The sequence below is a fragment of the Haliotis asinina genome, chromosome 2 (genome assembly GCF_037392515.1).
Source record: "Haliotis asinina isolate JCU_RB_2024 chromosome 2, JCU_Hal_asi_v2, whole genome shotgun sequence".
Classification (NCBI taxonomy): Eukaryota; Metazoa; Mollusca; class Gastropoda; order Lepetellida; family Haliotidae; genus Haliotis; species Haliotis asinina.
Genome location: NC_090281.1, coordinates 8,418,537 through 8,440,081, shown reverse-complemented (window position 1 = coordinate 8,440,081; position 21,545 = coordinate 8,418,537). Strand labels below are relative to the sequence as shown.

The window sequence follows — 21,545 nt, the reverse complement described above, 5'->3', positions numbered from 1 at the left end:
TCATTTTTTGTGTTTCCCGCTGAGATATTTGCTGGAATATTGCTAATAGCAGAGTAAAACCATACTCACTCACTCACTGTCTGCAAGTTAACACTTCAATAGATTTACTTTGTGATACTTTGTACAATATTGTTGTTATTATGATGCATTTGAAAAGAAAGATGGGAAGAAATGATAACAGCTTGACACTGTTATGATACTTATTTACTTTTATGATGTGAATTGCATTGAAAAGATGTATAGCTAGGTTGTAGGGAAAAAAATTCATAGCATACATTATTATTGTATTGATTGTTATGATGGTGTTTGCTTTGAAGAGATACACAGCTGGGTCTCAGGGAATAAGGAGTCAGAATATGAGATGTATTGCATCATTGTATTATAATGTTATTCTAGTTCTGATTGTCTCAATATTAAATCACAAGTCTTGACAAGGACAGTTAATCCCAAATTTAAGTAGCTGCAAGTAGTAAAAATACATTTTATGACTTATAGGTTTAAAAATTGTTTCTCAAAATGTGGATCTAACAGTCACATAAAATCGGCTCCAATTATGTGACATCAGTGCAAAGACAATATGATGTTCCAAAGAGTGCTAGCAATAACACATTGAACTGTGTGTGTGTGAACTGTTTTTTGGTTTTCAAAATTTGGCTTATCAGTGGTAATATATGTTAACTTTAAATGTAAAAATACATTTTATTTTTTGTTGTGTATAACCTGGTGTGTAATATCATTGTACCGGTATAATGTTAATATGAAATATGAAATGGTATGTTATATAGATCTTTCAGTAACAATAATTATTTGTTTGCTAAAACTAGCTTGTGACATTAATTCATGTTTTGGGGCATTGTGTGATACTGTATACATGTTCCAGGGCTACAGAGGACCATCTGGACCAGTGGGTGCTCCAGGCTTGGAGGGAGATAAGGTAGCTCAAACATGTTCTTGTTGAAATACATAAATTTACATAATTTTTAATTTTTCTTGCTTTTAACAAGCTCCATCTGTTACACATCAGACTGAAGACATGCAGATAAACCTTAAAAGCAAACCCTAAATCACCTAAACCCTCTATCATATTATGTTTTAAATATATCAAAATCTGATACATGGATAACTTTTTCTGTATTTTCGTAAATGTGACATATACATGTGTGTGAAAAGGAGACTTTAAGATTATGCTGTATTTTATCTACCCCCCCGTACGTGCAATATATATGTTATATGCATGTTATAGTATTAGTAATGATTAGCATTAAGATCCCTTAGGTTCAGCATCACATTATTGGAACCTGCTATCTTTTGTGAACTTTTTGTGAATTTTTTAATCTTTACATTGCTTATAATATGATTATGTGAGCATTTTCTGCATTTGGATACATGGCTTAGAACTAACAGATCTAATTAAAACCTGACCAGGGAATATAATATATTTGATATCGTAAACATAGTACATCATTTACATGTTCCTGTTTGCAGGGAGATCCTGGCCCACCAGGAGAGAGAGGATTCAAGGGAGACGTTGGTCCATTTGTAAGCAGTTATCTTTATATGACTTTGGTTTGATCAATTTCCCTCAGCTTGGATAGAGCTGTTGTTTGTTTGTAGCTTAACACTGCACTTGTCAGTATCCTTACTGTGTTGTGTGTATTCCATGCTATTGTGTCAGCATTCCATGCAAAGTTGTCCTTGTTCCTTGTTTGGTGTCTGTCTTCCAAGCTGCAGTCTCTGTATTTCCTGCTGTGTTGTCTGTATTTACAGCTTTATATTCTCTGTTCCACTCTATTTGTCTGTACTCCCTACTGTGTTGTCCACATTCCCTACTGTGTTGTCCATATTTCCTACAATTTTGTCCATATTACTTCTGTGTTGTCCATATTCCCTACTTTTTGTCCATATTCCCTACTGTGTTGCCTGCATTCCCTACTGTGTTGTCCATATTCCCTACTTGTTTGTCCATATTCCCTTCTGTGTTGTCTGTATTCCCCACTGTGTTGTCTGTATTCTCTACTGTGTAATCTTTATTCGATACTGTATTATCTGTGTTTCAGGGACCACCTGGACCACAAGGACCTCAGGGACCACAGGGTGCAGTGGGTCCACCAGTATGTATTACATTTGAGTTAATATTGTAATAGTTCCATATTGTGAAAGATGCTCATTCAATGAATTGATTTCACTGAGTTGTTGCACCCAAGGCTCAGGTCAAAAGACAGGTCTTGAAAACGTTTTTGTCCCCCAAGACTTACAATCATATGAAGGTGTCAATAAAATGCTGTCAAAATGGTTTTATTGTGTATATTTGATATTTGACTTCAGTCCACAGTTTATTTAATGAAGACCAGTGCTAACTGTGAAGGATGTACCATGTGATGTGTGATGTAATGTGATGTGTGTTTCAGGGTCCTTCGGGAGAACATGGCCTGCGAGGCATACAGGGAGTCCGAGGCAAAAAGGTGGGTGCTGAAGGTTGGGGATCATGTAATATGGGGACTAGTGTGGTGACTTTGTTCAGATGGGTAGAAATTGCCATTCAGTTGTCTAAGATTAACAAAAATGTGACTATGAATTCAAACTGAGTGAGATCATTGCAACTGATTCCTAGATGGTCTTAGTGATGTCAGCTGTGTTATTGTTTGTTGTGTGACAGTGACTTAACCAGGAGCTAAATGCTGTTGTTTGCTTATCACAGAGAAGATGTGGGATTGACTTCCTTGGTTTCATGCAATGTGATATGTGAATCCCATTTATAGTGTCCCCGATTGTGTTACCCCTGGAATGTTGCATAAACTTAAGTGATTCAGTCACTATTCACATACATCAGTAGCAAACCCTCATTTTTTAGGTCATGAAATTTGTTCCTTATCATGATGTTCTCATATGGATAATAATACGACATTGATGTGCATTGATTTCATGTAGTGTACGAGATCGTTGCTAGCCATTACACTGTATTAATATGGTTTGCCTGGATAGCATGTTATGTCTCCTCACTCTTCGGTTGTTTCTCCAGGGTTCTGAGGGCCCCAGGGGTTTGTTGGGACCTACAGGTCTCCCAGGCATACAGGGCATGCCCGGTCCCCCAGGACCGAAGGGAGAGGCTGGCGATCGTGGATCTATGGTAAGTGTATCAATTAAACCAATGTAGTGGGTAGGTCAGTCGGTAATGCCATTACTCAAGGAGAGTGTGGTGATAGCTGATCTGTGGTAAGTGGATCTGTTAGACCATGGTAATGAGTAGGCCAGTGGGGAATGCCAGTATTCAGGGAGTCTGGGCAATATACAGTTTTTATGAGATGTGTGAGTTCTTGAATGCTGTTCATGTACTGCAGCATTTCTTTTTTGTATGTTTGAGGTGTTATCTACCGCTACCAATGATCCTTGACTTCATCTGATGTATGCCATGTATTTCAGGGACCACCAGGAGCTCCAGGACCAATGGGAGTTCCAGGCGCCCCTGGAACACCAGTAAGTATTTCAGTGGTGAAGTGTATTGCACCTGTTAGACATACCCGTAATGTCAGTCTGTTCCACATTGGGAGACATAAACCAGGCAGCCTATAAATCATTAAATACGTTGGGTTTTTTTTTGTGAAAGTTGCATATGTGAAAAGTGTTGAAATTATGCTTCCTGCTTAACAAGATTTTATTTGTTTTTGTGTTTTCATAACAGAAAATAAGACAGTTGTGTATTGTCATGATGATGATGATGTATTTGTTTGTTCAAGGGCACCCCCGGAGTGACAGGCATCCCAGGCCCAGAGGGATCCATGGGACCTAAAGGAGATCAGGGCGACCCTGGAACACCCGGAGTTCCTGGAATTGATGGAACACCTGTGAGTTTGTGAATGTTAATCTTTGCTTTTGTATCACATGAATGCTGCCTACATATTCTATTGCATTGAGAGTTCGCCCAGGTAGTAGAAGGTCAGAGGTTTGATACCAAGCCTCCTCCTTTGCTTAGTGGCTGGAATGTCTGTCAGGGACACCCTGTGTTAAATGACTCCTCAGGTAGTGGAGATTGGTCCTCAGCCTCCTCCATTGCCTAGGGCAAGAGTGTCTGTTAGGGTCAACCTGTGTCAAATGACTCTTCAGGTAGTGGAGGTTGATCATCAGCGTCCCCCATGATCTACGGATAGTCACTACAGGTATAGAGGACTCTGTGTCATTTTAGGTAGTGGAATCCCGGAGGTTGATTCCTGACTAGCCATTGGGCTAGTGGACATGATGTCTGTTCAGAGATTTTTCAGTCAGTGGTTTGATCCCCGGTTGTGTCAAACAAAAAACCTTTACTTCTTGGTTGTTATTTCGCTGCATGGCACTCAGCATTTAGGTGATAAAACAAGGATTGGTTGCCTTGAAGTTAAAGTTTCTGACTGAGATATCAGTGGCATGGAACATCAGCATTAGAAAAAGGATGAGCCTACACATCCTTTTTGCCCAAAAGGTTGGGCAAGCCCTCAATACTATCAAAATATAGAACTTTGCAATCCGTCATGCTTACATGAAAAAATTGGCTTGCTACATGCATGACATATATCGCTGTATATGTCCGGTCAGCTTGAATGCATCATTAACCACATGCATTGGTTTGGATACAAAAAGAGATATCTCTCAAGTCAAGAATATGTATCCATTCATTACACCTTAATGTTGAATGAATCTTGTTGTAGGGCCCACCAGGAGGCCCTGGTGCTAAGGGAGACGATGGAAGAATCGGTTTGCAAGGTGATCCTGGCCCAAGGGGAGAGCGTGGCCCTGAGGGAGACAAGGGAGAAGTGGTGGGTGGACTGTTTCCTTTATCAAACTGCCTAGATGGGTAAGACAGCCTGTTATTGCAATGTCTCCATTGGTCAGACAAGATAATATGCCCAAAGGTGTAATATTTTCTGACATTGTAGCGCCTAGAAAAGTACAGTCGTGCCTGTTTTTCCGAACCATTTTTGTCTTATATATCTGGATGGCTGAGCACCTGTCTACACACGCAAATACCAATTGGCCTTGTGTGTCCTAACATGAAAGAAAACAGCTGTCCTTGAAGCATCAAAGGATTAACTACCTGTAATTAGCAAGCGTTGTCTGTCAAAATGGCAAGTCAACCAACAAAACGTAAATGCCATGCCATTTCAGCATGGGAGAAGAGAGAAATTTGTAAATACAAGGAGCAGAATCCCTCAGCAAGTCTGGAAACTCTTACAAGACATTTTGGCACAGAATTCGGTCACACCACTGGCAAGTCAACAATCAACGACAGTCTAAAAGACAAATCAATATGACTAGAAATTCCTGAAAGCTCATCAGAGTTATCACAAGCTCGCAATGCTAAACATAAAAAAATGGAAGAAGCAGTTTATCTTTGGATTAGTGATGTTGAAATTTACCCGTCAGTGACGAAGTGTAAATTGAAAAAGCATGTGCTTTTGGTGATAGCATAATGCATTATCAATCAATAAAGATTACATCTGAGGCCTATTATGCTAATTTCTTTGTACATGTACATATGGTCCGTGGTAAAGATATCCGGAAATTCATTTATCCCGACACTTTCAAGAATAACGCAAGTATTTGGATAAATGGGGCACGACTGTAATATTGTTTTATATTGTTGATGGGTAATACTGATATATGTTGTGATGTCTGCCTTATAAGGGTAGACAATATACTGAGTCAAAAAAGAAACTTCACAAATTTTTTTGTAAATTTGTAAGTTTTAAGAATAATGAATAATTTTTCTCTGATAATACATCTATGAATCTGAAATGGGATCCCTATCTTTCAACTCTAGAAAAATGTTAGCAAAACCAACTCAAACCTATCCATTTGTTGTGCAAATAAAGTTAGTGCCAAATAAGGTTTTGCCTGTGCAGTTGATCACGTGATCTTCACATTGAAGTTTTCTTCATTTGCATGCGTTTGCATTGGCCTCAAGAACTGAAAAAACACTTTTAAACCACAGTTCTAATGGTACTTTAAATGTCACAATTGTCAAATGTGCAATGTGAACTTGCCGTTGGCATGTTGCAAGTGGGAAGATCAGATATTGAGCAATGGGATGCAGCAATGGGATGGGATCGCCCAAGGTCGGGTTGTCCACGTGTGATGTCACGAGCAGAAGACTGTCAAATCATCCTACGTCGCCTATGTGACAGATTTCTGCCGGCTACACGAACCAGGGCTGAGATGTTTAGAGGTCGACTGTCCTAACAGACCATTCAAAACCAGTCATGGGCTGCCAATCTCCATTCTCGATGTCCATATCATGGGCCAATATTGATGTCATTTCATCAACGTCAACACCTGCTGTGGGCCCGGTGTCACCTCTGATGGACCCAGAGAGACTGGAATTGAGTTTTCTTTAGCGATGAATCCAGGTTTACCCTCAGATTCGCGGACTGCAGGCATATAGTCTGGAGATGACATGAATAGTATGCCCAGTGTTTTGTAAAGGAAGTCGACAGATTCTGGAGCGGAAGTTGCATGGTGTGGGGTGCTTTCTGTGGGAACAACCGTTCCCTACTCCTGGTCATCCATAGAAACCTCACAGCTGCTGCTTAGTGCTACCAGATGCTCACCCCTGAACTCGTTCCTTTCATGATGGCCCAGGTCTACAGTTCCAGCATGATAATGCTCAGCGGCACACCGCGATATTGACACAAAATTTCCTTCAAACGCTGGAATCAACGTCATGGACTGGCCATCGAGGTCCCCTGACCTTAATCCAATAGAGCACGTTTGGGATGCACTTAGGAGAAGACTGCGTGGTCCTAGGAACCAGCCTCAGAATTTGCATGAACTTGGCGCTGCCTTGCAAGAGCAATGGCGCAGAATCCCCAACCATGTGTTCACAAGCATCAGGCAGTCAATGAGGAGATGGTGTTTTGCAGTGGTGAATGGGCGGGGCACCCATACACAATACTGAACTGAGAAATTTCAAATTTTTATTCTTGTGACTTGACATTCTGTATACCCATGTTTTGGAATGGTGATGTAGCCTAATGGAACTGATTGTGGCACTGTCAGTGTATTGAGTACATCACACAGATCTCAGCAATGAAATAGTAACAATTTAACCATCTTACCATCTCTTGTTCTTTTATAGTGCTCTGAAGAAAGAATGTGAAGTTTCTTTTTTGACTCGGTATCTTATACAATTATTGACTTCTAGTGAGGTCAATCCATTGATTTATTGACTTTGGATATGTAGTATTTACATGTCCAAGGTTGATAAATCATTTGATCAACCAAACCATGTGTCCTAATAAATCAGTTTGAAAGAATCCTTGTATTGGGCTTTACATTTACTTTGTTAGTGAATATTTCCATGGCTTTTGAATTGTGAAAACATGTGACTATCTTTGGTTTTGATTTTCAGGGTCTGCCAGGTCAGACTGGCCCACCTGGAGATGCAGGTGAAGCTGGACAGAAGGTAGGTAATAATAGTAACAGTAGTAGTAACATGGTGAGTGGTTAATGCATACACTTCTTATGGCAAAAGGCCAGGGTTCGTTGCCCACAGGGGCACAATGTGTGAAGCCTACTTTGAGTGTTCCATGCTGTAATATTGCAAGACTATTTTAGAAGCAGTTCAAACCATCATATCACAGTAAGTGACAATTGTATTGACTAAATCAGCTAACTAAAGCTCCCAAGACAGTTTTTATTTGATTCACAGCTCTGTGTTGAGTTTACAGGTTACTTAAAACCAAATATTTTCCCTTTGACTTCTGCTGTAGCTTTACAAATTTTACAAAATAACTGAACCACCAAAAGCTATGACAAGTACATGTGTTCATTGTCTGGCCTTAAAGCAGCATTAAAAACAAAACTGTTTTTTGTATTATGAGTTACAACAAAATTTCATAAATGCATAATATACCTTAATGGAATGACATTTACACTGTGATACTATCATAGTATTATATTCCCTAGGTAGCATGTTATTGAAGTTATACACTGTTTATGTTCTAGGGAGAGGCAGGAACACCAGGAACTGATGGAGAGCCAGGACCACCTGGTGTCATGGTGAGTTGATGAAGCTGTCAAACATTGGGCTGACATCATGCCACATGCAGTTCAGTTTAAGTAGTGCCTGTTATATGGGTGTCCCCAGTGGTGAAACAAACCAGTTAGCCAAACCAGTCCTCCTGGCAGTGTTGCACTTTCTTTTGGTGTCTTGATCCCATTCGGGACTATTAAGTTTGAAAGTTCTGTTGTATATTACTAATTTGAAAAGATAACATAAAGGTGAAAAACATAGACTGTTAACCCTGCAGAGGAACTTCACTGAATGTATTACAGACTTTAGATGATAAAGTATAATCAGTTTGGAACATAGTGAACAATTGATGACAACATGTCACTGTTTTGTCAACATTGAAACACCTGATCTTTTGTGTTTGTGGGTAATTTATGGATGTAATTTTGCTAATTGTACATGTTCTGTCTGTGATGTCTGAATAACAGTACAGTAAATAATCTTTTTCTGTTAATGTGACCAAAAGAAACAATACCATATTTCTTTTCCTGTGTGTGCATACACCATTATGGCACAAAGCAAGTCACACTTTTCCTGGCCATTTTTTGTAAGATACATTTGCGTGTATTAGGGCACCAAATTAAAGAGCCATTTCCTTCACATTAACCAAAGTATAAAATAATTAGAATAAATGTTTTTGGTATGGTTCCTTTTTGAGGTCAGTTTGTATATATGTTTCTCATGTTGATATTATCATCATGAAACTGCAGCATCATATATACCAGAATATGTTTGACTTATCTACCTGCCTTGCACAGGGACCACCTGGACCTCAAGGTGAACCTGGTCTACCAGGACGATCTGGAAAACAGGTATGTCATTTCTGAGTTATTATGACAGGTTTATAGTGAAGTTTTCATGGTTTCAGTTTCGAATATTTGTAGAATCATTTCAGAGTCACATCTGATATTGAACTTGACCTTAATGGTAGTGTCCATGTAATGCCAAAACAATGAGTTGTGTTGTGATGGAATGAGATATAACTGTTATATAGTAGGGTCAGCTGTGTTGTATTGTGCAGCAGGGTGATATGGGTAGTGGAGGCAGATATTACTGTTATATAGCCATGGTCAGCTGTGATGTATTGTGCTGCAGGGTGATATGAGTAGTGATGGAGTGAGATATAACTGATATACAGTAGTGGTCAGCTGTGATGTATTGTGCTGCAGGGTGAGATGGGTATCCCTGGAATTCAGGGCAGTATCGGCGGCCCAGGTGAGAAGGGAGACCGTGGTTTGAGAGGACCTCCTGGACAGAGAGGAGCACCAGGACCACCTGTGAGTAACACCATGACATCACAAATGTGATTAGTTTTTAAACAAAAAAAATAGTGAAATATAATTAATGGAAAATTCTAATGTATGGTATCCCACTGCTTCCTGAGCAGTAACAGCAACACAAAGTACATATTTTCCTCTTTTATATGAAAAACAACCACCCCAATTCCAACATGTCTCAACATTATTAACAATATGAAAAAAATGATTGGCTAGTTCACTCTCGTAATTCTCAAGTGTAACATTAAAACTGAAAATTTCATTCATGAGACTTTGTTATCAAATTCAAGTGAAGCAATTTCACACGCCAAATAAATCATTATAATCAATATTTGTAATATTTTTCCAAAGGGTCCCACTGGAGCTAATGGACCTGTTGGACCCGTTGGACAACCTGGACCAGTGGTAAGCTGAATCATATACTTTGTCATGTACCATGAAATGTACCATGTCATTGTACCATATCTTTCCATTTTTTTTGCACAGGCTATGCATTACAATGCTTGCAAAGAAACCTGTAAAGAAATAAGGGAACGTTTGGCCTTTCATGTGATCCCTTAATTTTTTCCCTCAGTATGTAATCAAATAGATCTGTGCATAAGCAAATGATGCAGGTGCACTACTCAGCATCTTAACCAAGTAAGTATATTTGAATGCTCACTAGTGCACCTGACTCAGACTGTTTGTCATCTGGATGACAAGTTTTGATGTCATTTATATCTATTCTGAGATCAGAATGAGGTCCCACGATAATGTTGCAGTTGAAGACCCTTGATGTCATTTCTGTTTTCCTAAGGCAATGATCATGATGATTACATTTTTTACTGGGAAGCTTAAAAAGATCAAGAAAAAATATGAAGTAAACAAATTATGACACTCACATGTTTGTTGTAATAATTTCATGTTACATGTGTCAGATTTCATGCATTATGCTTCTCTTGCTTGGGAAATACAATCTTACAATCATGCATGCTGATGTAGTAATCTCTACTTTCAGGGCGAACCAGGAGCATCTGGACCCCCAGGTATTCCTGGAGATCAGGGAGCTATCGTAAGTATATTCCCAATACCATGGTCTCTACTAAGGTGATCTATCTTCAATTCTTAGCAATATATAGCCCAATTTCATATTATGTTGTTTAGAGAAATGTCATTTTATGTTCCTGGCTACTTTTAAATCTGATTCTGTGATATTGATGTTATTTTACTGTCCTTTATTGACAGGTATTCGTGTCATTTAGGAGTGAGTGAGTGAGTGAGTTTAGTTTTACGTCGCACTTAGCAATATTCCAGCTATATGGCGACGGTGTGTAAATAATCGAGTCTGAACCAGACAATCCAGTGATCAACAACATGAGCATCGATCTGCGCAATGGGGAACCGATGACATGTGTCAACCAAGTCAGCTAGTCTGACCACCCGATCCCGTTAGTCGCCTCTTTCGACAAGCCTAGTCACCTTTTATGGCAAGCATGGGTTGCTGAAGGCCTATTCTACCCCGGGACCTTCACGGGTCTCGTGTCATTTAGGATTGTTTATAGTAATATATAGTTTTTGTAGTCATAATAGGATTGATATACTGCTGATGTGTCTTTAACTCCCTCACTCACCCAACATGCTATGTGCATAGTGCTGTGGATATTGGGATTTTGTTTTTATGAACAACATTTGTGCATGTTCAGATGAAAGAAAACTATTTCCTTCAATGAAAGTCACTACTGTAAAGGAATAATCCTCAGCTTTATGTCCCCAGTATCCCATACTTCCTTTTCCATTTTCTGTAGCACTTTTACTGGGGCCGTGTTGGCTCTCTGTACGCTGTACTTTAAATGATTCTGCAGGGCTAGTGTATGCCTGAAATGTCCAATACTTGATTTGTCTTGGCTACTCAAGGATAGAATTGGCCCCCAGTGTCCAATGTTTGTTATCCCAAGACTATTTAAGGCAGTATAGCCACCCAGTGTCCTATAATTCTGTTGTCAGAACTATTCAAGGCAAGTATAGGCCCCAGCTTCCTAAAACTGGGACTATTTAAGGGAAGTAGTGAGTGAGTGAGTTTAGTTTTACGTCGCACTTAGCAATATTCCAGCTATATGGCGACGGTCTGTAAATAATCGAGTCTGGACCAGACAATCCAGTGATCAACAACATGAGCATCGATCTGCGCAATGGGGAACCGATGACATGTGTCAACCAAGTCAGCTAGTCTGACCACCCGATCCCGTTAGTCGCCTCTTACGACAAGCATAGTCACCTTTTATGGCAAGCATGGGTTGCTGAAGGCCTACTCTACCCCGGGACCTTCATGGGTATTTAAGGGAAGTAAGGATGAAGGACTCCATATTATGTTTTAAATCAACCCAACTAGAATGTTAGACCTGGCTGATTGTGGCGTCCTCAACAATATGGATCTAATGTTGCTGATCATTGGCTTGCATGGACAAAACAAAGCAATAACAATTCAGTTTCAGTCTGAATGGAAAGTTACCATAGATAATGGAATGACAAATCTGAAGGCACTAACTATTTTTTTCATTTACAGGGACCAATTGGACCTGCTGGGCCTAAAGGAAACAGAGGTGTAAAGGGAGTTAAGGTACTAAAACAGGGTGACCATGACCTCAGAGAATCTGGAGTTGTATATGTTAACTGGGTCGCAATGACCTCACATGTCACAGGGAATCTTGAATGTGTGTTAACAGGATCACCTTGACCTCAAATGTCTAGGGACTCTAATAGATGTGCACATTAACTGGGTCACTGTGACCTCACAAGTCTAGAGGAATCTAGAATTGTGCATGTTAACTGGGTCACCATGACCTTACATGTCAAGGGGAATCTAAAATTGTGTATGTTAACTGGGTCACCATGACCTCACATGGCAAGGGGAATCTAGAATTGTGTATGTTATCCGGGTCACCATGACCTCACACTTCTAGGGAATCTTGAGTTAAGTTTGAGACAACTTGTATGTTAACTGGGTCTCTGTGACCTCACATGTCTAGGCAATCTAGACCTCACATGTCAAATGAATCAACAATTGTGTATGTTAGTTAGGTCACCAAGACCGTACATGTCAAGGGAACCTTGATTAACTAGGTCACCATGACCTTACATGTCAAGGGGAACCTTGAACTGTGTATGTTAACTTAGTCACCATGACCTCACATGACAAATTATGCATGTGCTAAAAGTGTTGAGACAACATTAGGGATTCAATTCTACTTTTGTCAGAATTTACTTTTCATTTTGTCCAGATTACCATGACCTATGTGATGTATTATGTGTAAGCACAAAGTCACTGTGAGCATATGATTGTGTATGCACAAGGTCACTGAGAGCATATCATTGTGTGTGTTGAAAGGGTGTCTATGATCATGTGATTGCATATGTTGAAAGGGTCACCGTGGACCAATGGGACTGATGGGAATGGATGGCGAGCCTGGCCCTAAGGGAGAGCCTGGACCACGTGGTGTTGAGGGACTCAAAGGAGAGAAGGGAGAAGTGGTAGGTTCTGCAGACCACACTTGGGTTACAGATAGCTAAACACTTGATGAAAGAGCAAGCATACACTACAAAACATTGTGTTATTCACAATAAAGATGTTGACATCTATATATCTTACTTTTCTAATGATTAGAATATATATTTCTTGAATCAGTATGATCATATTGTTGATGTATATAACCAAACATTTCTGAGATGCATGAGTATCTGAGGGTATGGTTGGGTCCAGTTCACATGCTGAAAAGTATCATCCATTGATATTATGCTAATTTATTGGAATATTGAATCAGTTCGTTAAACCTTGTACAAGAAAGATGAGTCCTGAAGAGATGCATTTTATTGCGTATATTGTGCATATTCAGCTGGAGAGGACTGTACCAAGTGTATGTTGTCTGATTTCAGGGTCCTGTTGGACCTGCTGGACCCCAGGGTATTGACGGAACTCCCGGCATGCCTGTAAGTATGTTAGGGCTGTGTAGGTATTATGTTAGTATCTGTCTGTTGTAAATAGCTTAGAGAGTTACAGGGCTTGAACAAACCTAGGAATGGTTAAACTGTTCCATGCAAGATCCACAAAGTCAGACTGTGGATCAGCCAGTGAATCTTCCATGTAAACAGTGACGCTGTGAGACTGCAGTTGTTGCTTGTCAACCCTCAAGAGACGACACCTTTGGTCCAGTTTCTGCTTTATGTCTCCTAGAAGAGTCATCCCTTCACAATATTGTCAGGATTTGTCAATGCAAATGTCCAACATGACAACTGATGTGTATACTCACTATGATATGTGTCCCAGTCCACCCAGCTGTGAATGGGTACCTCATGAACATGGGTATGGCTACTGGCTATATTGTGTTCTATGATCCTGGGGGAGATGAGACTGAAAATACGGTGTGTGGTTGAGATTGACTTCCAGTGATCAAGTGAAAAGCAAAAGCGCTTTGAGCATGCATGTAGAATGGATGGACTATAGTGCTATATAAATACCCACAGAATATAATATATAATATCATGATATATTTTCCTCCATTACAGGGTCCAACTGGCCCACCTGGCCCTAAAGGAGAAGCTGTGAGTATTACCTGTTCATTAGCATCATTTTCTCATGATTCATTCAATAACAATGTGTTCTTATGTATTTTTTAAATCAGTTTGTTTATTAGAATTAATTAGCCTGAATATTTAACAAAGGTGGTGAAAGAATTATTCTTAGTACTGCCATTATTGAACGAAAAACAAAGTTTAGGTCACATCATCATGGTAGAATGATTGCTACACAGTACCAAAAGATAATTGATCGTTTATTGATCAAGATGTCATTTACAATTAATTATGACCAGTAATAATGTAATGTCTGTTTCTGTTCAGGGCATGACAGGACCCAAAGGAGATGTTGGAGGACCGGTGAGTAGTAATAATGCATTTTATTACCCAGTGAGGGCAAAACTATTGGGGTTCTAATTTTTCACATGATGCCCTAGGTCAAAATATCACTCTGTCATGGTGATGTGATGTCAGGAACTATGACATCATGCTTTGTCTGTGACATTGCACTCTACATGCAACTATGGCGGGTAGCTAGCCTATGTTTGAAAGTAGATATGGGTTTATTTTCCTCAGTTTGACAACTTTGGTCATAACTAGGTAATAAACAGAATGTTTTGATTGTGTCCCTATCAGACCACATTTACAACACTCATGATTAAAAATTGGTATATCCCTCCTATTCACTCACTCACTCACTGTTGTAGGGACCTCCAGGACCCCCTGGTCCCCCTGGTGATGCTGGTAACCTGCCCCTGGCGGACATGGTGCCCCCACAGCCTTCCAAACGCAGGAGGAGAAAGAGGAGGAGGAGGCGACGATCTGTGGATGACATGGATATCCAGAATGATGTTCAGGTTGGTACATGGACATCCTTACTGTTGATGTCCATAGAGCTGATGATATGACCTTGAGGAGTGCTGATAGGTACAACTGATACCAAAGATGTTGCTGATGCTGACAATGATAACTCATAAGAGTATATATTTTTTTTTTCAGAATTTCTGAGTTTTCTTGATTGTTGAAAATGAAAAGATGTACAATTTCAATTTCAGGAACAGGGAGTTAGGAACATGTCTTGGTCGTTGTATACATTATGAATACATCTGGGGAATCTAAAAACTCAATCACCCAACTGACCCTATTGTGTAAATGTTTCAATTTGCTGTACTAATTATCATACCTGTCAACACTTGAGGGTTCCAATGAGGGAGAAGCTTGGGCCCAGGGGCACGCCCTGGTGAGGGAGGTGGTTGAAGTCACCCCCCCAAATCGTTATTTAGGTTATTTGGTGCCACTTTATTAAAATTTCCAATAATATCTGAGTTTTAAGAGGTAATGTGTGAGTGCTATACAGTGAGGTAAAATGCGTGAGAGTTGAAAGGAATGTTTAAAAAATGTGTTTGAATCCCAGTTCCCCTGATAATATCTCTAGGTTTGTCAGCTTTGAATGCAAACTTGTTGGTTTCATCAAGGTGGTATATGTTTATGTCCTTTACCACTTCTGGCTTTCATCTCACTTGAAGCTGAAATGCTGGTACATTACTGAAGAACTGAAGTTCTCAAAGCAACTGCCTCACTCACTTGAAAAAGTCAGTCATGACAGCACCTTTGTCTATTCCAGTCAGCATTTAACCGTCTCCAGAAGAAGCATTCGGACATCAAGGCACCAACTGATGAGATCAAGATGAAGCATGTGATGAAAGAGCTTGTGTCTATCGTCTTCAAGCACATTGATGGTCTTCAGGAGGAGGTACACAACATCAAGTACCCACGGGGAACACGTGAAAACCCAGCTACTTCCTGTAGGGAAATTATGCTTGGACATCCTAGCTACAAGAATGGTAGGCAACGTTTACAACCAAGTGTCTCACTAAGAACCCATCACCTGTTATTTAAGAAATACAGTTCGCTCTACCACCATGTATAGTGTAATAAAGCACACTTTTGCCCTGAACTATTATATCGTTAAAGCACTCGGACACAAGCATGTGCTTTAACGATATAATAGTTCAGGGCGAAAGTGTGCTTTATTACACTATATATGGTGGTAGAGTGAACTGTATTTCTTTTCTAAGATGCCATATTTAATAATTTCTAAGCCAAATTTCGATTAATTTATGGCAGAAAACAAATGATGGTGTCTTTTGACGTGTCAGCCCCTACGTTGAGACATAGGTTACTAGAAAAACAAATGATGAATAGTTTGGTGATGGTTTATGTTCGTGTTAAATATCTTCTCTAGATCATTTTAATTACATCTGTGATTCTCTTAAACCATTCAAGGCAATATGACCGTCTCATTTCTACTACCAACGAAAGTTTAGATCAGTACATTCAGCTAGTCATGCGACATTCCATGATTGCATTGTGGGAATGTAAACATTGCAAACATTACCATGTCGCCGTACAATTTTGAGTCGGAACTTTGAGACATTTTATCCTTCGGAAAACATAAGTGGAATGTTTCCACCAATGATGTTAGAGGTGTGATGCAACTGCAAACCAAGAAATGGGATGTGACGAAGCAGTTTACTGTGGGAGGCTGTATGAGGTGATGGCAACTGACATCTGTCGTGACCTTGGTTACATTGTGACGTAATGCAAAACAGTTTGATTACGAGGGGCAGACTGGAATGGCGCAGTGACATCAACACATTGTGACGTAATGCAAAAAGTGCACAGTATCTTCTGATGAAGTATTGTCGGCGCCTTTGATCTTTCACCAAATCATCTTAGAATTTGACATATGTTGTCTAATGAGTCTGTCATATGCCACACTGTTTCATTAGATGAGGGGAGACAGATACACTACCCATAAAAAATTTCAAGGCACTTACAGCACTCACTACATGTTAAGTATATATATATGATTACATGGAAGATGAATTTCTCCACCAACACAAGGGAACAAAATGCAAACCTTATGCAGATAAACTGCACATGGGTCAAGCCTGAAAATTCAGAAAGGCATGTGTAAATATCGTGCAATGTTAAATTGCTTAAACTGCATAAAAAAATTAAAAGCCTGCGTGCTTGCATTTTCAACATACACAAATACTTTTTCTAAGCTGGTTGATTCACGGTTGCTTGGAAATTTGACAAAAGCGCGGATTGTAATGTGGACTGTTCTACATTTTTCTGCACACTGGGAAGGTTTTCTTTGGTAGGCTTGAAGAGAGTCTTGAGCACTAATCAAAAATTCTAGTTTTCATGGTCGTACATGTTGGTTTTCAGGTTGGTACTGGATTGATCCCAACGTGGGATCTGTAGACGATGCCCTTCAAGTGTGGTGCAACCTCACATCCAAAGGAGAAACCTGTATCTACCCAACATCTCGAACAAAAATGGTAAGTTCCCTTTCGTCTCTCCATCAAATGTTGTGTAACAAGAAAGGAATACTAATACCTACATAGGATCTTGATACATGTTGAAATGATGGAGGAGTGTGTGTGATAACAGAGGACAACTGCCAACCTGTGTAACAATAGGGGACCAGTGACAACTGTGTATAAAGGTGACTTCTTACATAGGGTAACAATAGAAGAATATTAATCCGTTATATAACAATGGAGGAAAAGTGATAATGTGTATAGTGGAGACTTGTTATATTGGGTAACAATAAAGGAATATTAATCCTCTTTATCTTGACATTTCCCAATGGTCAAAACCAGTCACGTGCCATAGGTATATTTTTCTATGTTAAACCGGGCCACATGCACTCCTAGTAACAACATATTGTCAAGAGTGATCTCCCTTGTTCGCATTGCTTGTAAACAAACACTAAATGGCTATGCAATTTGGTATTGCAAAGAAGCCATTTGAGTGAGTACTCTCCAGACACCCATGCCATCACTAACGGGAGCTGCAATCTATCCACAGTGTAAAGAAATCACTATCTGTGCCACTGGGGCCACAGTATTGTCAAAGTGTCACTCCACTCACATTATTATGGCTGTCATACACCACATGAGTGTATACCTATTGTCTCTTTCCGTTTATCATCGAGTGGGCGATTCTGACACAATGTATGGGACAAGCCATCCAGAATAAAGTAGCACAAATTCACCTTCTGTTCTCCCTATCTAGATGCTAGCAACCCCAAACGACTAGCTTCCTTGCCCATTCCCGGAGTCTGCCATGACATTTCCAAGTGGCAATCATGACCAATGCGTTCGACCTGAAGGGGTGGGGGGGTGAAGGAGTCAGCAACAGAAATGCTGTAACTTCTAGGCCACAAATGCCATGTCTGTAGCAGTGTACCATAAACAATCCCTACATTAACTACAGAACATGTCTACACTAACCTCTCGCTTAGTCTAATGTGAGTGTCATCTTCGAGGCTTGTGCATTCCAGTACAGGTCATGCTTACCTAACCTCGAGTAACCCCTAGTTGATGAAAGTTTCATCTCAACAGATTAGCAGTTGGTTATGTTGTTATGTGTTGTTTGAGAGTTCCTTAATATACAAAAGTTTGACAATGAATGAGTGTGAATTCCAAACATTTGATTGCACCATTTCTAAGGCGGAATATCAGCACGAGGTGATGTGACCAATCAAATGCATGAAAGAAATCACCATTTCAGCTACCATATACTAGACCGAACTGTTTGTGCTGAATGTGATGGTATGAATCGAAACATTGTACATTCACAAATAAAAAAAGTATACCAACACAATTGGCTGCCATTTTGATAGTGTCATTCTTTCAGTCCAAATTTAAACCATTTACGGAGGGTGCTCGTCGAGATAAATTTGTTACCATGTGTCTGCTAGTTTGTTAGGGAGTTTTATCATGTGTCTGAGTTAAATGTCAAACTTGAACTTCGTTCTCATTTGATTTTTAACTCGGACACATGATAAATCTCAGAATCAAACTCGCAAACACATGGTAACTTTTAACATACCAGTGGAGGACCAGTGATACTGTGTGTAAAGGAGACTTCTTACATTGGGTAACATTAGAGGAAAAATAATCTTTTTATATAATAATGGAGGACTAGTGATAAAGGATAAAGGAGACTTGTTACATCTTGTAACAATAGAGGAATATTAATCTTTTACATAGTAATATAGTGTATAAAGGGAACTTGTTACAATGTGTAGCAACAGAGGATATTTTGTGTAACAATAGAGGACTAGTTGTACTTTATGTAAATCTTTATCATCTGTGTAACAATAGAGGAGTAGTGCTACTTTGTTTAACGTCAGATGACTACTGAATCGATGCTGTGTGTAGAGCTTAGGTCATTATTGCCAACTACTACTACTGCATTGAGAGGACACATCTGTCACAACATAAAGGACCAATGATGCAAATGTTTGTTACAAAACACACTATTTGCTAGTACATTTAACTGGGACTTATAGTGCTGATTATTTGTCAGTTGTTTCCGTTACTGGTGATAGCAGAGGACTTACTTGACCTGACATGAGTTTTGACAGTCGTGATGCTGATATGCTAGATGATGAATAATTCTTTACTTGATGTTTCAGGAAATATTCGTCTTTCATCAGGTGAAATTCTAAATCCCCAGGAACTTCAACTATTATATCTCTGGTGATGATGTGTCTACTTTTCTGATGCCACCATGTTTTTGTTCTTCAGAGTTCTGAGCAGTATTGGGAGAGAGACCCAGCCAGTCCCCACAAATGGTACCATGAGATGGATGGAGCACACAAGGTAAAAACCTGTAACAACACTGAAGGACAAGATTGTTTCACTTTATATTAACACTGAGAACACTGAACTCCAACCTCCTCTGTGGTCTGGAGTATAGAATGTCTGTTTAGAGAGTGGAAGGTTGGTGATGTGTTATGACACAGCATTTGTAATCACTTACAAACATTCACGTCAGCATTCAAAATCAGCTTCAGTCCATAGACCCAAAGCTGACTGAAAAGCACTGGGACCCAAAGCTTTTGTTTTCTGCTGATCCTTATGGCTCACAGCTTTTTCATTCCCCCAAACTAAGAGTACTATTTCCATATCTAAAATATTGTGATCAGGACCCAGAACTTTTGATGGTTCTTGGTCCTTAAAAGCTCACATTACTGTTTAAGTGTAATGGTCTTCACCTGCGTGATGTGGATATTGAATTATGATATGACATCATCCATACAAATGTAGACTACAAAATGTAAATGAAATTTAAATCATCACATGAACTTATTGTTTTCTTGTATGCTGAAAATAAGAAGATATATAAATCAAGAAATGAAGTTTGTTTAGTTCTGACCTCCTGCATGGCATGTTTCAGATCCGCTATGGCACCCCTGGGTCCCGCATACAGATGTCTTTGTTGAGACTGCTGAGTGAGGAAGCCAGCCAACAGTTCACCTACTATTGCTCTGGGTCTGTCGCCTGGTACGATCAGGACAACCAAGGCTTTGAGAATGCCCTCACGCTACTTGGGGAGAACGACTATGAGTTTGATTATCATGAGAAGAAGTGGATAGAAGTTCTACATGATGGCTGCAGTGTAAATATGCTTTGTTGATTTAATCTGCCTTTAATAATACAGTCATCCCACGGCATAATGAGGGTCACATGTACATGGAAGACATCCCCCTGCATTATTCATAAGATGAAATCAAGGTCAAGTGAAATCATATTTTCCATGTGCATGCATAATTGCTATTTTGTATAACCTCAAAACTATATTCACATCACATCAGTGGTGAACTAACATTGTGAATTAGAATAGGAAACATGCAATCAAACATCACTAGACTTGATAATTTAACTGTAGTTGTCTTTGAATGTGAGAATGTTTTCACCTAGGTCCCTGTGATTGAATATATACTGTGCAGTGTGTAAGCTATCCAAGAAAAAAATCGTCATAATTGTACTAAACTATGACTTTGTATTTCAGGATCGAAGACAGAATGGCTTCACAGTAATCTCTATCCGTACACGCAAGGTGAACCGCCTGCCGATAGTGAGTTTCATGCCAATGGACTATGGAAACCCATGGCAAAAGTTCGGCTTTGAGGCAGGGCCAGTCTGCTTCCATTGACACAAATACACAAGGCTATGCACAGTGCTAAAAGCAATTTCTTGCCATGAGAAATTTGTGATAAATATTTTGTCAATCATTTTCTACTCCGTCCAAATAATAGGGCTTTCTGCAAGTACAAAACATTGATTTCGTTACACATATTGTAGTATTATCATTGAAATATAGTGCTTTAAGACTCTGGGAGTTACTTCACATATCACATTACAGTGTACCAAGCATGCTGTCAGCTTCATTCTTATCATTTGGAATAAAATCATCTCAGATACCAAAGAATATCCCTTGAACAACCCAAGGTAGTCAAATCTTCATTGTAGTTAAAAGTTCTGTCCATAATTCAAAACCTTTCAACAACTTAACACAACAACGGGACCATATCAGATCAGTTGATATTGTACACATACAATGCTGAATTTTTAAAATCAAGGTAGAAAATGGTTTAAATGAAACTGGTTGTTCTAATTTTAGAACATTATAGACAATATGTAGCCACACTGAGAATCCCCAAGTTGTTTGAATCCAAGGACATTGTGATCTACAGTGTCGAGAATGTTGCTAGTTTGTCAGGAGATGCGGTGTCAACACTGTTATTCTCATGGGATCAGCATATCACTGCCAAAAATGTAGAACTATTTCTTGAAATAAACATAATTTTGGGA

General features: G+C 39.4%; 1 protein-coding gene across 1 annotated transcript in view; it reads left to right on the top strand.

Moving 5' to 3' along the window:
• Nucleotides 1-21,545, top strand: part of LOC137273205 (collagen alpha-1(V) chain-like) — an 81,661-nt gene extending 60,116 nt beyond the window's left edge. Inside the window, exons 38-62 of the mRNA XM_067805705.1 lie at nt 881-934; nt 1,486-1,539; nt 2,058-2,111; nt 2,409-2,462; nt 3,020-3,127; nt 3,421-3,474; nt 3,735-3,842; nt 4,680-4,787; nt 7,379-7,432; nt 7,975-8,028; nt 8,800-8,853; nt 9,211-9,318; nt 9,670-9,723; nt 10,316-10,369; nt 11,861-11,914; nt 12,718-12,825; nt 13,228-13,281; nt 13,858-13,893; nt 14,191-14,226; nt 14,574-14,723; nt 15,491-15,710; nt 17,104-17,216; nt 19,476-19,550; nt 20,128-20,349; nt 20,743-21,545. Of these exons, the coding sequence (XP_067661806.1) occupies nt 881-934; nt 1,486-1,539; nt 2,058-2,111; nt 2,409-2,462; nt 3,020-3,127; nt 3,421-3,474; nt 3,735-3,842; nt 4,680-4,787; nt 7,379-7,432; nt 7,975-8,028; nt 8,800-8,853; nt 9,211-9,318; nt 9,670-9,723; nt 10,316-10,369; nt 11,861-11,914; nt 12,718-12,825; nt 13,228-13,281; nt 13,858-13,893; nt 14,191-14,226; nt 14,574-14,723; nt 15,491-15,710; nt 17,104-17,216; nt 19,476-19,550; nt 20,128-20,349; nt 20,743-20,886 (2,184 nt within the window). The 3' untranslated portion in view covers nt 20,887-21,545. The remainder of the gene's footprint in view (nt 1-880; nt 935-1,485; nt 1,540-2,057; nt 2,112-2,408; nt 2,463-3,019; nt 3,128-3,420; nt 3,475-3,734; nt 3,843-4,679; nt 4,788-7,378; nt 7,433-7,974; nt 8,029-8,799; nt 8,854-9,210; nt 9,319-9,669; nt 9,724-10,315; nt 10,370-11,860; nt 11,915-12,717; nt 12,826-13,227; nt 13,282-13,857; nt 13,894-14,190; nt 14,227-14,573; nt 14,724-15,490; nt 15,711-17,103; nt 17,217-19,475; nt 19,551-20,127; nt 20,350-20,742) is intronic.